Source organism: Scyliorhinus canicula, chromosome 8, assembly GCF_902713615.1.
Source record: "Scyliorhinus canicula chromosome 8, sScyCan1.1, whole genome shotgun sequence".
NCBI classification, from domain to species: Eukaryota; Metazoa; Chordata; class Chondrichthyes; order Carcharhiniformes; family Scyliorhinidae; genus Scyliorhinus; species Scyliorhinus canicula.
The window spans coordinates 136,447,944-136,464,494 of record NC_052153.1 but is presented as its reverse complement, the minus strand read 5'-3'; the positions used below and the strand labels follow the sequence as shown (position 1 = coordinate 136,464,494).

General features: G+C 42.5%; 1 protein-coding gene across 8 annotated transcripts in view; it reads left to right on the top strand.

Moving 5' to 3' along the window:
- adgrv1 (adhesion G protein-coupled receptor V1) overlaps positions 1 to 16,551 on the top strand; it is an 838,553-nt gene that overhangs the window by 230,184 nt on the left and 591,818 nt on the right. For all 8 annotated transcript variants that reach the window (XR_005461637.1, XM_038805279.1, XM_038805282.1 and 5 more), the window contains 3 exons: positions 8,297 to 8,478; positions 13,118 to 13,929; positions 15,989 to 16,198. Coding sequence is in view for 7 of the 8 variants with exons in the window: in XM_038805279.1 (XP_038661207.1) it covers positions 8,297 to 8,478; positions 13,118 to 13,929; positions 15,989 to 16,198 (1,204 nt within the window). In the remaining variant the exon portion in view is untranslated. The remainder of the gene's footprint in view (positions 1 to 8,296; positions 8,479 to 13,117; positions 13,930 to 15,988; positions 16,199 to 16,551) is intronic.

The window sequence follows — 16,551 nt, the reverse complement described above, 5'->3', positions numbered from 1 at the left end:
AAATGTATTTAAAGCGCTCTCTACACACTGACCTCAAGTTGCTTGTAAAGTTTCAACATGAACATTTCTAAGATTTCTAATGACAAATGGGCAATTAACTCCAAATTCTGTGTCACTGCTGCGTTGTAAAAAGCATTAAATCCAGTTTAGGTAATTATGAATAAGCTAAGCTGGAGGTGATTGAAGAGGCCAGTTCTGAATTTTCTTTTGCAGTTTTGCTCTGATATTTCAAAAGGTATTGATAAATTCTAAATTATTTCATGCTTTAGTGAATGAAGTTATGGTTCATTTATTGTTGCTGCCTAAAATAATTAGAGAAGACGTAACAAATTTAATTAAAATACTGAAATGAAGATGTATTCAAAGCAAGTAATTAAAATGAAGATGTATTCAACACAATTTCGTTAATTTTATCTGTGAACAGGTGATAAATCTCATTCTTGTATTTCTTAAGGCAATTTCATAAGGCATATGAATTGTCATATTTGAAAAATAGCAGAAAGACACTGGATGCAACATGCTTAATGGCATTTTTTTACTCCAACATTCGTATCTTTTTGAGAATGGTTCAGAGTTATTGTCACTCTGATTTTCCTTCTGGTGAGAAAACTCAGACTTCACACAGAGATAGGAGTAAGAAAGGTATTTCCATCCCCACATTTACCATTGGGTCACTGCCAGAGGAGCTGGAGAGCTCTTGACAACTCTGAGTGCCTTGAAAAGCCCTCAAGTGTGTCGGGCTGCATCTGCATCTTGACTGAGGTGCACCTGGAGGGATATCCAAGGGAACTGAGAGCCTATCACTGGTCCACTGCTGCTCTGAGCTCACAGACTCATTCACCATCAATGGTCTGCAGGGTCATGCTGACATCAGGTGCAGCCACCGTGTGGTCTCCTAAACCTGTCTCTCCATCATAGTTTCCACCCTCTCCATGGAATGAGCAATATGCACACTACCCTGAGAGGTCAGGATGTGGGCGAACTACTCCATTGCCAAACCAATTCTGCTGAAAGCCTCAGGCAGCTCTCTCATATTCTCCCCTGGTTGGCTCTGCAACTTTTTAACAAGTAGAGTATAACCCTCATCAGAAACCTTTCATCAGCCGGGGTGCAGTAAGGGGCTGCCCCCCAACTGTCTTCCGTCTGCGATGTGCCGCCGTCTTCTTCATCCGTATCTGCATGACTGTGCAGTGCTCACCAGATTGTGACTCTGAGCTGGCATGTGATCACCTCCCAGCTGATGCAGGGGGCAGGTGTGACGCTGTGCTCTGATAGATGTCCAGACTCTTGTCCTCTGGAGCGGTGTGAGGTGTAACAGGTGGGGACTAGTCCCAACTCTCTGCAGCTGTTGATCCTGCAATTGAAGCATGCATACAATTACAGCAGTGATAATATTATGGGCCACTGCCACTCATTGTGCCGCAGGCTGCCATCACCACTCTCCACGCCCATTAATCCAAACTCTGATCAAATATGACTGACAGACCAGCTCCCCAGCCAGCTCTAGGGCTTCCAGCTCTGCCTCTAATGTAGACCTACCTCCAGCACTTCACCCCTGGTCTTGGATCTCTCCCGAGGGTTGTGGGCCTTTTTTTCCTGTTGGCACAAACAGAGGAAAAGTAAGGTTTCCTTTGATGCTGAAACTAATCCCTTACTCCCATGAGGTGTCATGTCATCCAGCTGCCCTTCCAATCTTCACAATCTCAATAAATCTGTGTGACAGACAGAGGAAGGTGCAGATTCCAGTTACATGCACATATGTAGCCAAATGCAACAATAAATGCTGCTGAGGGGGACACTTTACACTTCATTGCCTTACCCAGGCTTTGACCATTAAGTGCCTACTTTCCTGGCCATTTCATCTGTTTCTTGACAGCAAGATCCCCAAACTTATGCTTGCAGTGCAGAAAAAGTTATTCGTCCTTGGTTGGCGCTGGACCCAGTCAGTTGGATGGTGCCCACGGCCACTCACCTCCACGGTGACCTGCGATCAGGCCTTAATCATTCATGATGGCCATTTACAGCTGACAGCTGGAAATAGAATCTTTCTGTCTTCCTGAATGGCCTGGAGAGAGTCACGCAGCGAGCTTTCACTAAATCACAGGTGCAATGCGCTGGGTGGATTGTGACATCTCCAAATATAGTTGAATCCGTCGATACCGACAACATTTACAAACAAACAGATTTCTTCTATCTGGACCTTCAAAAGATTTTGGTTTTGATATTCAGACATCTTCAATTCTGGCCAGTTCAATTGCAATTCTGCCTCAGAACGGCTGCATGTAGAACTTCAGCTTTTAAACAGGACTTTCTGCCCATTAAACATGAGATCTTTCCCTGCATGGGATTCATATGACATGAATGTCCTGAGTTCAGAGTTCCCCTGCCATGTGACCCATCATCAAACCCACTTCGTACATTTCATGAGGTTTTCACCACATTATTGGGTCCAGCTGGTCGCATCCTTCGTGTGCCAAATTACTGAATTCTTCCAGGTCTGTTGGTAGACTCCGACTCTCAAACATGGGGACAAAATCCAGCTCAGGGATAGATTTCAAACATACTGAGCAACTCAATACTGGGCATCCATGGGGTGCTGTGGGACCATCAGCAGCAGGCAGAATTGTATTCAACCGCACTCTGTAACTTCATGGCCTGACGTACCCCCATTACCAATCTTCAGCCAATTCCATGCACTTCACACAATATCAAGAAATGTCATGAGGATACTGCAAAGGGTTTGGGCCTTGACAACATTCCGGCCTGTGCTCCAGAACCAGCTGCACCCAGAACCAAGCTGTTCTAGTGCAGCTACTGCACTGGCATCTACCTGGCAATGTGGAAAATTTCCCAGATACGTCTTGTACTCACAAAAATAGCAGGACAAATCCAGCCGGGCCAATTACCACCCATCAGTCTTCTATAAATCATCAGAAAAGTAATGGAAGATGACGGTGACAGTTCTATCAAGTGAGATTTCTCAGCAATAACCTGCTCACTGGCGCTCGGTTTAGGCTCTGCAAGGACCATTCAACTCCTGAGGTCATCACAGCCATGATGCAACACAGCCAAAAGAGATCTTGAGGTGAGAGTGACTGCTCTTAACATTAAGGCAGCACTTGACCAAGTGTGGCGTCAAGAAGCCTTGGCAAAACCAAAGCCAATGTGAATCGGGGAGGAAATCGCCCCTTGATTGGATTTGTATCTAGCACAAAGGAAGATGGTTGTTATTATTGGAGGTCAATCATCTCTGTCAGTCCAGATCTCTGCATTTCCTCAGGTTAGTGTCCTAGATGTAACATAGGAACAGGAGTAGGCCATTCAACCCATTGAGCCTGCTCCACCATTCAATTAGACCATGGCCGATCGTCTACCTTTGTGTCCCTTTCCCGTGCTATCCTCATATCCCTTGATGCCATTAGTCTCCAGAAATCTATTGATTTTGGTCTTGATCATGCTCAATAATTGAGCTTCCACAGTCTCTCATGTAGAGAATTCTATGAGGAAGAAATTTCCCCTCATCTTAGTCTTAAATGGCCTATGTCTTATTCTGAGATTATGTCCTTGGGTCCCTGTAAGAATTCTTACACCCTGTAAGAATTTTGCAAGTTTAAATGAGAACACCTATCAACAAACCCAGTTGCATCAATCTCTTCTCATAAGTGTGAGTACGATTCATGCTGCACAAGCCAGGCAATGATCATCTCTAATAAGAGAGAATCTAACCATCTCTCCTTGACATTTATTGCCATCACGATCACTGAATCCCCCACTAACAACATCCTGGGTGCCATTGATCAGAAACTGAAGTGGATCAGCCATTTAATTACTCTGGCTACAAGGGCAGGTCAGAGACTGGGAATTCTATGGAGAATAATTTACCTTGTGATTCCCCAAAGCCTGTACAAGACACAAGTCAGGACTGTGATCGAAAACTCTGCTTGTCTGCTGTTATGGGCCAGGGTTTAGAGAACCCCAAAGTGTATCATGGAGTTCACCTGACCCACAACGTTTAATAGATTGTGGTATGGGGAGCACATGGCCCACTCTACAGGTGTGGTAGAGCAGAAATGGAAAAATATTTTTTTAAAACAAAACAATGTTTATTCTGTGAACTCAAGTTAACCTTTTTAAAACATACAGTGAACATCTTAGCGACCATCAATTCAAATACAACCCCCAAAGAATACAACACTAAGTAATCCATAATAACTTCCCAAACAACATCCAGAAGACAAAAGAAACACCTTTTAACAGAAGCACATTAGGTTTACATTCACTACCGAGAACATTTATAATTCTGAATTCACCAAATAATCAAGAGATAGTATTTTGATGGCAGAGAGATCAACAGTACAGCTGCTCTGTCTGGCTTCAGCTTCAACACTGAAAACGGAACTAAAAAACACCCTGCAGCAAACCGCCTCAAATGAAAGTAAAAAGCTGACAGACAGCCCAGCTCCACCCACTCTCTGACATCACTGATAAACACACATTTCTTAAAGGTACATTTCTTAAACATCCATTTCTTAAACATCCATTTCTTAAAGGTACTCTCACATGACACTGCTGAGGACAGTTCCATTAACCCTCCAAGCTAAGTGTAAAAGTGCTCGCCTGACCCCACTAGGAAAATCACTGCATTCTTTGCCTCAGAGGCTTGTGCCTCCCTGATCCACCTCTTACCCCTTTCCTTCCATGTGACCTTCTTGATGGATTGGATTTTGTTTATTGTCACGTGTACTAAGGTACAGTGAAAAGTATTTTTCTGCGAGCAGCTCAACAGATCATTAAGTATATAAAAATAAAAGAAAATACATAATAAGGCAACACAAGGTACACAATGTACACAAAAGGAAATAAAAGAAAGTACATAATAGGGCAACACAAGGTACACAATGTAACTAGATAACACCGGCAATGAGTGAAGCATACTACGGGTGTAGTGCTATTCAGGTCAGTCCATAAGAGGGTCATTTAGGAGTCTGGTAACAATGGGGAAGAAGCTGTTCTTGAGTCTGTTTGTGTGTTCTCAGACTTTTGTACCTCCTATCCAATGGGAGAAGTTGGAAGAGTGAGTAGGCCAGGTGGGAGGGGTCTTTGATTATGCTGCCCTGCTTTCCCCAGGCAGCGGGAGGAATAGATGGAGTCAATGGATGGGAGGCAGGTTTGTGGGATGGACTGGGCTGTGTTCACGACTCTGAAGTTTCTTGCGGTCTTGGGCCGAGCAGTTGCCATACCAGGCTGTGATGCAGCCAGATAGGATGCTTTCTATTGTGCATCAGTAAAAGTTGGTAAGAGTTAACGTGGACATGCCAAATTTCCTTAGTTTCCTGAGGAACTATAGGCGCTGTTGTGCTTTCTTGGTGATAGCGTCGACATGGCTGGACCAGGACAGATCTTTGAAGCTGTGTACACCTAGGAATTTGAAACTATCTCCACCTTGGCCCTGTTGATGCTGACAGGGGTGTGTATAGTACTTTGCTTTCTGAAGTCAATGGCCAGCTCTTTAGTTTTGCTGGCATTGAGGGAGAGATTGTTGTCTCTCAATCTCTCTCCTGTATTCTGACTTGGTGATGGTTTGAGTGCCTCCCTCCCTATTACCTCTTGATTTTCAAACATTTTAATAGGCTTTCCAAGTCGAGATCCAGCCCAATATAATCGTGTCGTCAGCAAACTTGTAGATGGAGTTGGAACCAAATTTTGGCACGCAGTCGTGTGTGTACATAGGGTGTTAAGTACGCAGCCTTGCAGGGCCCTGGTATTGAGGATTATTGTGGAGGAGGTGTTGTTGTTTATTCTTACTGATTGTGGTCTGTGGGTTAGAAATTCGAGGATCCAGTTGCAGAGTGAAGATCCAAGTCCTAGGTTTTGGAGCTTTAATAGGAGCTTGGCTGGGATATGGTATTGAAGGCGGAGCTGTAGTCAATAAACAGGAGTCTGATGTAGGAGTTCTTCTTGTCGAAACCCATCTCTTAACACTTAATTTCAAACTGATGTCCAGTTAAAGGTGAGACATCTTCCCTCTCTGGTTGCTGTTCTGCCTCTTTCTCCTTTTCTTTCTGGTGACTAGTAGGCCGGCGATATTTGTATGAGGACCAGGAGTTCTCAAAATACCCTTGTGACGAAATAGATGAATTGTAGCCCAAATTAAATTTTGCATTTGTCTTTATTACAGAAGACTTGGAAAGCCTATTAAAATGTTTGAAAATCAAGAGGTGATAGGGAGGGAGGAACTCAAACCATCACCATTACTAGACAAAACTTACTGGGGGAAACTATTAGAACCAGTCCCCAGGACCTGATTGCCTGTATACTAGGGTATTAAAAGAAGTGGCTGCAGAGATAATGGATGCATTGATTATAAATTCCTTAGAATAAATTCCTTTCCTCTGGAAAGATCCCAGCAGATTGAAAAGTAGCTAATGTGACACCTTCATTCAAGAAAGGAGGGCGACAAGAAGCAGGAAACCATCGGCCTGTTAGTTTCATATCTGTCATCGGAAAATTGCTAAAATCCATTATCAAGGAGGTTACAGCAGGATACTGAGAAAATGATAAAGCAGCCAAGTCAAGACACCATGGTTTTATGAAAAGGAAATTGTATTTAACTAATTTATTAGAATTCTTAGGGAAGGTAGCAAGTTAGGTGGATAAAAGTAAATGTGTTGTATTTGGATTTCTAAGGCATTTGGTAAGGTGCCACTTCAAAGGTTGCAAGAGAAAATAAGATCTTATGGTGTAGGGGGTAACATAATCACATGGGTAATGGATTGGTCAGCTAACAGGTTTCTGGTTGTCAAGTTGTGGAATGCCCTTTGGATCAGTGACCTTGACCTCAACTATTTACAATGCATATCAATGGTTTAGTTGAAGGGACCAAATGTATGGTAGATAAATTTTCATTGACACGATGGTAGATAAGAAAGTAAGATGTGAAGAGGGGGTAAAGAGTCTACAAATATATATAGATAGTTTAAGTGAGGGGGCATATATTTGGCAGATGCAGTATAATGTGGGAAAATGTGAACTTGTCCAGTTCAGCAGGAAAAAAAGAAAAAATTGAGAGATGCTGCAGAACTCTCTTACAGAGGTATCTGGATGTTCTGATGCATGAATCACAAAGTGTTAACCTGTAGATACAGCAAGTGAATAGGAAAACAAATGGCATATTTGTATTTATTGCAAAGGGAACAGGATATAAAAGTAGGGAGGTTTTGCTGCAGCATACAGGGCCTTGGTGAGACCACATCTGGAATTGTGTGTACAGTTTCGATAGATAAAGGACTTGAGGGGTTATGGAGGACAGACAAGAAAGTGGAGCTGTGGCCACAACGAGATAAGTGACGATCTTACTGACTGGTGGAACAGTCCCAAAGGGCCGAATGGCCCACTCCTGTTTCAAAGACCTATGTTCCTGTGAAACTGAGGCCAGTGAGTGTATTTTGTAATTACTGCCCTTCTGCCTACGTGATACACATTCCGGATTAAAATTAGTCCATATGTTTGTTTCTCTTCAATCTACTGACAGAACTAGCAGTAACCACTTTTTAAGCTTATGTGTGTAATGACCAGCAAGACAAAACCTGTGCTGAACAAAATGCCTTGCCTATGCTGCCCCCTATATGATTGGAAGTAAAATATATTTCCTTTAAAAATAATCAACAATTTAATAGATTCAGTCAAAAGATCAAGAGAGCTGTGGTCCAGCCCGCTACAGTAAAAATGATTTTTAACTTTACTACATGGGCATTGTGAATCACCTTCACATTATAGAATCACCTGATTTTTCATTTTAAATAATTTGAGAGAGAAGAAAATTAGATGTTTTCAATGTACAATGCTAGTTTATGCCCGATCCATAATGCCACTTTATGCCCTGATGGCAAATCAAAAATCTACGCAGTTGGTTTTCATTGGATACTGCTGAAAGAATCTTATTATTGAAAACAACCTGTCCTTCTGAAGACACAAAAATATATAATACAAAGTTTGTCAAGACAGAGCTCTACATCTTAGCCCAGTAGTGGTTTTATATGGTATCGGCGAGTCATTGTAGTTTAAACATGGAAGGGATACAAAAAGTCCAAAGTAATGCAAGGGTGAAGACCAAATTGATTTCTCACAGTAAATGCTTATTATTATTATTAAAACTATAGGGAAAGTATTTTCTGCCAACAGGAATTTCTAGAGAATAAGGGCTGAATTTTACACCTAGAATTATAGAAATTGTAACTTTGGGCTGATTTGAAAATGGCTAGTATACTAATTTTAAAGTGATTTCTTCCCAATACAGGTCATTCAAGTGAAACTTACCCATTCTACTTATGGAAGCTCCATTGGAAGGAACAATGTGGCAAACATTATTGTTCCAGCAAATGACAACCCACATGGTACTGTCCACTTCACACAAATGATGTACAGAGTTCAGGAACCACTGGAAGGAAATTCCATAAAAAATATCACAGTGAAAAGAAGGTGTGCTAAATGCTGTGAGAGTTTACCAATTAAATCCATCTTTATGTGACATTCAGGTCATAACATAATGGACAGCAATATTTTGTGAAAAGAATAATGATGAGGTCAAACAATGTGTACGATTACAATGGAGGAAATCTGCCAGAACCTCTAGATTTCCAAGTTTTATCTTTGAGTTTTTAAAAATAAATTTAGAGTACCCAATTATTTTTTTCCAATTAAGGGGCAATTTAGTATGGGCACTCCGCCGAACTTGCACATCTTTTGGTTGTGGGGGTGAAACCCATGCAGACATGGGGAGTATGTGCAAACTCCACCAGACAGTGACCCGGGGCCGGGATCGAACCCAGGTCCTCAGCACCGTAGGCAGCAGTGCTAGCCACCGTGCCACCCTAGGATTTCCACGTTTAACTGTGCAGGTGTGTACTCAGCAAATTCTGGAGTACTGTACACACCTACTCAATTAAAGAGAAATGCAAATGTTTTACTCAAGGATACCCTGCTCCTCTACAGGATTTTCAGTTGTAGTCCCCAATGATAGACTTGGCATTAAAATGTGTGCGGCAACCTGAATCTGGCTGATTGCCCTCTAGTCCCATACTAAAATAGGCTGAACTGGTTAGGACGAGTGCACTCAGAAGTAATTTTTTAACAGCTTGATATGTGATGAAGTTATGTGATGTGATGAAACAACCTCGCTGATCCTGGATGTTTATGTATACAAGCTTGAACTACAATATTCAATGAAGGAAAAGAGCACATTTGGTAAATTTAATTTGATTTTTAGAAGTTTTTTTTAACCTGGTCTCTCCCTTCTGTCTTCCCCAACCTCTATTTCACTTTCTGTACATCATTTAAATTTGATTAATCATTCTTGCTTTATACTTCCTGGTTAATGCTCACTGTGTCTCAGTGAGGGGTCTTCAATCTGGTTGGTTGAAAAGCCTCACTGTATCTTGCCCTACTCAGACAACGCAGATCCCCTGTAGATTCAGTGTGCTGGATGCCATGGCTTTATGCTTTAGCCAACCTCATCATGTCCACCTCCGAATTTCTTGATCATATTGTTACGGTACCCTGGGCCATTGCGTGGTCAATTTCAGTCCCACTTGACCTGAAGTTACAACATGGTTGAAAGTAAGTTTAATTTTTTAAATACCCAAGGTCTTCAGCTGCCCAATAACTAGTCACCAGGTTTGTAAATTTAAACACAATTAACACAAGCAACTATCAGTAAATAGGCAACAAATACAACTGGTTAATTGCTATCTAATCTGTAACACCACCCCCTTTAACTCGCCCCACCATCTTTCTACACACACACATAATGGTTATGGTTGGGTGTAAAATAATGATGAAAGTAAAAGGATGAGCGTCTTTGGCCAGGATTTTGCAATCCGAGCTCGCCCTGCCACCATTGCCAGCGAGAACGAGCTTGGTACTAGCCAAAGCTCCATTCACTGCAGCAGGACCAGAGAAGCCTGCTGGTACAAATTAACGGAGAATTCTGACCTTTGTTTCAGATCTTCCTTTTGCAGTCTAGGCTTTTAGATGGATGTTATCGTTTCTTTCAGCTTGTATTTATTTATCACCGTAGACTCACAGAAATAACAGGAAACCAGCATGTAAGTGAGTGAGACAGGAGACAGCTTCTTCTTTCAGGGTCTAGAAGCTTCTGCCTTCAGACAGTAGGCAGCAGAGCTGAGTGAGAGAGCTAATTCCACTTGAGGGTCCTGTGGCTTCTCCCGGGTTCTCTCCAAAGAGCTCCACCTGACAGGAACCAATCGCTATTGGTTGCTGGGCAGAATACTGTCCCTTTCCAATCCATTGATCGCAAGCCAACCAATCTCTTGAGTGCCATCAAATCTGGGTTTTTCTGTCCAAAATACAAAACTTTATAACACAGTGTACTCTTTTGACACTTTCCTTACTTCCTCTGCTCATCTAAAGTATGTCTCCATTCATGATCCATGGACCAAAAATAGTAATGCCAAAATAAAAGATACAGGAACTAAGGGAATCAACTAAATTGCTGACCAGACAACTTCCTTTCCTGACCCTATGATAGCCGATCTTTTATAGGTTCCCTATCCCTCCCTTTCAAATCTGCCATCATGACTATTCTGTCCGAATTCACTGAGCTTCAGACCTCATTACAGGCCTGTTCTAAACATGAACAAAAGAACTGAACTCAAGAGGTGAGAGTGACTGCCCTTGACATCAAGGCAGCAGATGCCTGAGTGTGACATCAAGGAGCCTGAATAAAACTAAGGTAATTGAGGTGGAGTTATACCTCTCACAAAGGAAAATGGTTATGGTTGCTGGAGACCAATCGTCCCACTGTAGGACATGACTGCTGGAGTTCCTTAGGGCACTGTCCCAGGTCCAGCTATCTTCAGCTGCCTCATCAATTGCCTTTCCTCCATCATAAGGTCAGAAGTAAGGATGTTCACTGAAAATTACAGTGTTCAGTTCTACTTGCTGCGACTCAGACAATGAAACAGTCCATGTCTTCATGCAGCGAGACCTGGACAGCATTCAGCAGGAGAGAAGATAATCATTGCCCTTTGATATTTGACTGCTGAATACTCTACCATTGATATCCTGGGGGTGACCATTGGCAAGATGTTGGACCAGACCTTACTTACTGTGGTTAAAAGGACAGGTGAAAGGCTCGGAATTCTGTGGTGATTAAGTCACCCCCTGAGTCTCCGAAGCCTGTTCACCGTCTACCACAGATTCCCAGACCATGGGTCATGACCACCATTATGGTTGCAGGCCGATCATTTCAGCTTTCCGAGCACCAAGGCAGTAATGGTGGCTGGGAAGTGAATTTTTTCCCAAATGGCTCATCAATTGTACAGCTTTTCACTACCATGAATGGTGGTTCTTTCAGTGCCCTGATTGATCATTCAATTCAGTGCTCTGATTTAAGTGCTTCCTTGGATGCGCTTGTGTCTGTAAGACTGCAATACAGTGGGCAAAACCATTTTCCCCTGCTCAACAACTCCCTCTCCATCCCCCGCTCAACTCTGAAATAACATAAGAAATTAACACCATTCAATACAAACTATCTCACATAAAACAGCATTCTATCCATCACCTTAAACAACCACTCGCTCCTCCACTGGCGCACAGTAGCAGCAATGTGTATCATTTACAAGAGGCACCACAACAACTCGCCTAAGTTCCTTTGAAAGCACCTTCCAAACCTGTGATCTCTATTACCTAGAACAATGACACACACAGAATGGTTTGATCTTCCTTCTGTACTCAAAATTTAGCTTTTTTTCCCTATTATGGGCAGCAGGTACATGATCATGTCATCACTTTCAGGATCCCCTCCATTCATAGACCATCTTGATTTGGAAATATATCACCATTCCTTCACTGTTGCTGGGTCAAAATCCTGAAACTCCCTGCTTAGCAGCACTGTTGGTGTGCCTATACCACAGGGACTGCAGCAGTTTAAGAATGCAATTCACCATGACCTTCTCTATTGTAATCAGAGAATCCTTGGCTCCTGATTTTCTTCCCATTCCTTCTTAATTTACTCCCCTCCATGGATCTATCCCTGGCCCTCAATAATTTCTTACCTACATGGTGGCCATTCACAACATCATGATGTCAGGTCCACATGTAAACTGAAGAGGCGAAGAGGCCCAACTTAACATCACTGCTGTTGACCGATTTTGCTACCCTTGAGTTGTCACACTTTTTGCCTGAAACCCACTACTTGGCCACCTGTAATGTCCTCCAATTAAACATTAGGATGGCCAAAGAACAGTACAGCACAGGAACAGGCCCTTCGGCCCTCCAAGCCTGCACCGATCAAGATGCCTGTCTAAACTAAGTCCTTCAGCACTTACGGGATCCATATCCTTCCATTTCCATCCTATTTATGCATTCATCAAGATACGTCTTAAACACCGCAATCATTTCTGCTTCCACCACTGCCCCCGACAGCGCTTTGCAGGCACTCACCACCCTCTGTAAAAAAAAAAAAAAACCTGCTTGCACATCTCTAAACTTTCCCCCTTGCATCTTAAACCTATGTCCTCATGTAATTGACTTTTCCACCCTGAGAAAGAGTGTCTGACTATCTAAAGGCATTATCTTCCAGAAACTCTGGCCTTTTTTGCATACCCTGCTCCCTTTGTAGCACCATAAGTGGCTTTACCTTCTGCCGTTTGGATCTCAAAATCTGAAATGCTCTCCTTGAAACTCTCTGTCTTCCAGCTCACTCTCTTTCAATAAGACACTCCTTATCCCAGCTATTTGATCAAGTTTATAGCCATCTTCAAAATAAATACTCTTGGCTTGTTAATTTTTATCTAATTATCCTCAAGTGAAGCACGTGACACGTTTCTGAATTGTAGTAATATATAAAAGCAAATCTTATTGATGGTCAGTTGTATTAATTAAACAGCCTGTGACATATGGGCCTGTGATGCTAAAATTCATTTAGACTGTGGAGATTAATCTCGAGACACATTTTGACACTGACTGGACAAAACTGGACATTGAGTTCCAAGCACTGTGACAGTAACCTGCTTAAAACTAACAATTCAGTATGTTAAGGTGGGGCTTGGACATATTTTGTGATAAAATATTTAATTGTGCTTTCTTTTCAATGTAGTGGAGGCCATTTTGGGATACTGCGTGTATTTTATAGCACCTCCAAAATTGATTTTGTGGACCTATTGATAGAAGAGGGACATGACATATTCACTTATTATGAACGCCCAGTTACTGGAATTGCAAATGGCCAACCTATTCTTCAGGGGAATGTTTCTCTGGAAAAGGATGCTTTACATGCGTGTGCAGCTGTTTGCCTCAAGGAAGAAACTTGTTTAGCCTTCTCGTTTACAAATAACTCCGGGATGTCCAAGTGCTCCTGGATCGCTTCATTGTCTCACATACTGATCAATAGCACAGAGTCCTCAATATATCGCAAGAATAGTTCAAGTGTCTCCACTCTTATGAGTACCCAGGCAACAGCTGGCATTGATTATGAGCCAGTCACTGGATCATGGACAATCATGCATGAAGGCGATGAGTTTGCCAATCTCTCGGTTTCAATACAAACTGACAGTGCACCAGAACGTGATGAAAAATTTGCCATTTTGCTTTTAAATGTGGAACTGGTGAATGGAATGGTCACTCCAGCAAACCAACCTACAATTAGCCAACCAAATATCTCTACTGTTGTAATAGTTATGAACGGAGATGCGTTTGGGACCTTTTTGATTTACAGTACAAATCCTAATGCCACAGATGAAGGACATTATCTTGAAGTAATGGAAGAAAGTCGGGCAACTATCCAGCTAGTCATAGATCGGAGTGGTGGAAGTCTTGGTGAAGTAACTGTGGAGTGGAGCGTGGTTGGTGGCACAGCTACAATAAACATTGATTTCATTGGTGATGGTGATGTTTTAACATTTGCAGAAGGTATGTGTGAAGTATACTTGGTATGTTGCTTTGTAGCTGAGAACTTTTTTTAAAATATATATATTTTTATTCTCCTTTTTCACATTCTCTCCCAAATTTACACCCACCAACAATAAACAATAACCAGCAACAAATATGTCAATCCCCGTAACAATGACAACGATCCCATCCTCCCACCAACCCCCCAAACATTAGCCCGCATATTTTTATAAACAAATAACAAAAAGGAATCTGGGATTACCCATAATCACCCTTAATACACACAGCCCCCCTCCCCCCAACCCTCCCACCCATCCCCCCAACTAATGCTCGATGTTATCCAGCTCTTGAAAGTGCATGATGAATAATGCCCATGACTTGTAGAACCCCTCCGTCCTTCCCCTCAGTTCAAACTTAACCTTCTCAAGAGTCAAGTATTCCAACAGGTCACCCCACCACACCAGGGCACATGGTGGAGAGGCTGCTCTCCATCCCAACAGGATCTGCCTTCGGGTGATCAACGAGGCGAAGGCTACGATACCTGCCTCTGCACCCGTTTCCAACCCTGGCTGGTCCGACACCCTGAATATGGCCTCCCGGGGACCCGGGTCCAGTTTCACATGCACCATCTTGGAAATGACCCTAAAAACCTCCTTCCAGTAATCCTCTAGCTTTGGACAGGTCCAAAACATATGAACGTGATTAACGGGAACCCCCCCCCCCCCTCCCGCCGCAAAGCTCACACACATCTTCTACTCCTTCAAACAATCGGCTCATCCCCGCCCTCGTGAGGTGTGCTCTGTATACCACCTTCAGCTGTATCAGCCCCAACTGCGCACACGAGGTGGAGGCATTTACTCTTGGGGCACCTCACACCAGACCCCCTCCTCGAGAACCTCTCCCAACTCTTCCTCCCACTTTGCTTTGATCCCTTCCAGTGGTGCCTTATCCTCTTCCAAAATAGCTCCGTCCACCACTGACACTATCCCCTTCTCCAGTCCCCTTGTCGTCAGCACCTCCTCCAGCATTGTGGAGGCCAATTCCTCTGGGAAGTTCTGTATCTCCTTTCTGGCAAAATCTCGAACCTGCATGTATCGAAACATTTCCCCCTACTCCAGCCCATACTTCGCTTCCAGCTCAAATGAGAACTTAATGACATTTTACCTTTTTCTCCTTGTACTCTTTTTTTCTTTTTTCTTTCTCATCTTAGACTTGACATCCATCAGATAATATGGCTGGAATTTTTGTATAGAATTTAGAGCAGATCATTCTGCTGAGCAGGTCAATGTCAGTGTTTATATTCTCTCCCTGCCTTACTTCGCTTCACCTATCAACTGCAGGGTATTTCTTTCACCCGTATCCCGGGGCAGCACGCTATTAGGGGCAGCACGGTAGCATGGTGGTTAGCATAAATGCTTCACAGCTCCAGGGTCCCAGGTTCGATTCCCGGCTGGGTCACTGTCTGTGCGGAGTCTGCACGTCCTCCCCGTGTGTGCGTGGGTTTCCTCCGGGTGCTCCGGTTTCCTCCCACAGTCCAAAGATGTGCGGGTTAGGTGGATTGACCATGCTAAATTGCCCATAGTGTCCTAAAAAAGTAAGGTTAAGGGGGGGGGGGGGTGTTGGGTTACAGGTATAGGGTGTATACGTGGGTTTCAGTAGGGTGATCATTGCTCGGCACAACATCGAGGGCCGAAGGGCCTGTTCTGTGCTGTACTGTTCTATGTTCTATTTTCTATGTATCTGCTTATCTTGCTCCCTTTTAAATGCATCTGTGAAAGTAGATATCAGTCAACTTTTTACACCAGTTTTTAAAAAATTTGTAACAGTATTAAAGCTGATTTTCATCAGGTATTAAAGTGTGCATAATTGTTTCAATTTTGCTTGGGTTATTTTAATACATCTTTAACAGAAAAAGAGGATTCTAAGTTTTAAAGATGTGTGGTGCTTGAAACGTTTGTTCATTAATATATAGAAAGAAAATTGTCAAAGCTGTTTTGGATGGTACATTAAACACAAAATAATAATAAATACGTCAAGAAATTTAAAAACTAAACCTTACTTCATCCTTTTTTATATGCAGGTGAGGATAGGAGAATTGTCACATTAATAATTGTGGATGATGAAGAACCAGAAGACAATGAAACCATTCTCATCCGTCTAACGCACACTGAAGGTGGCAGTCGTATTCTGCCCAGCTCTGACACTGTCACTGTGATCATTCTAGCCAATGATTATATTGCAGGAGTAATTAGTTTTCAGGCATCCTCCCGGTCTGTCATTGGATCTGAAGGTTGGTTTCTGTGTATAATGACAGCAGTTCTGATAATCGTCATCAATTTCTGCAGTGTCACAGTCTTTCGAAGCCTTGCTTTACTATTTTGACCATGGCAAACGCCTTTTTAATTCTTATTTTACAAAATTAATGTAGGAGGATAGAATAATAACCAACATTCTATATGTATGTAAAATTGAAAAATAATTTTTGGTGGATTTTGTGACTGATTGTTTTTATTTTATTCTCCTGATACTGTAATTAGATACATTTTAATCAACAGTGATATCTCCTTCATGGTTTTATGCACCTCAGTATAGCTCACAAGTAATGAGGAAAATAAAAACGACTGAATCCAGGATTAACCTTAA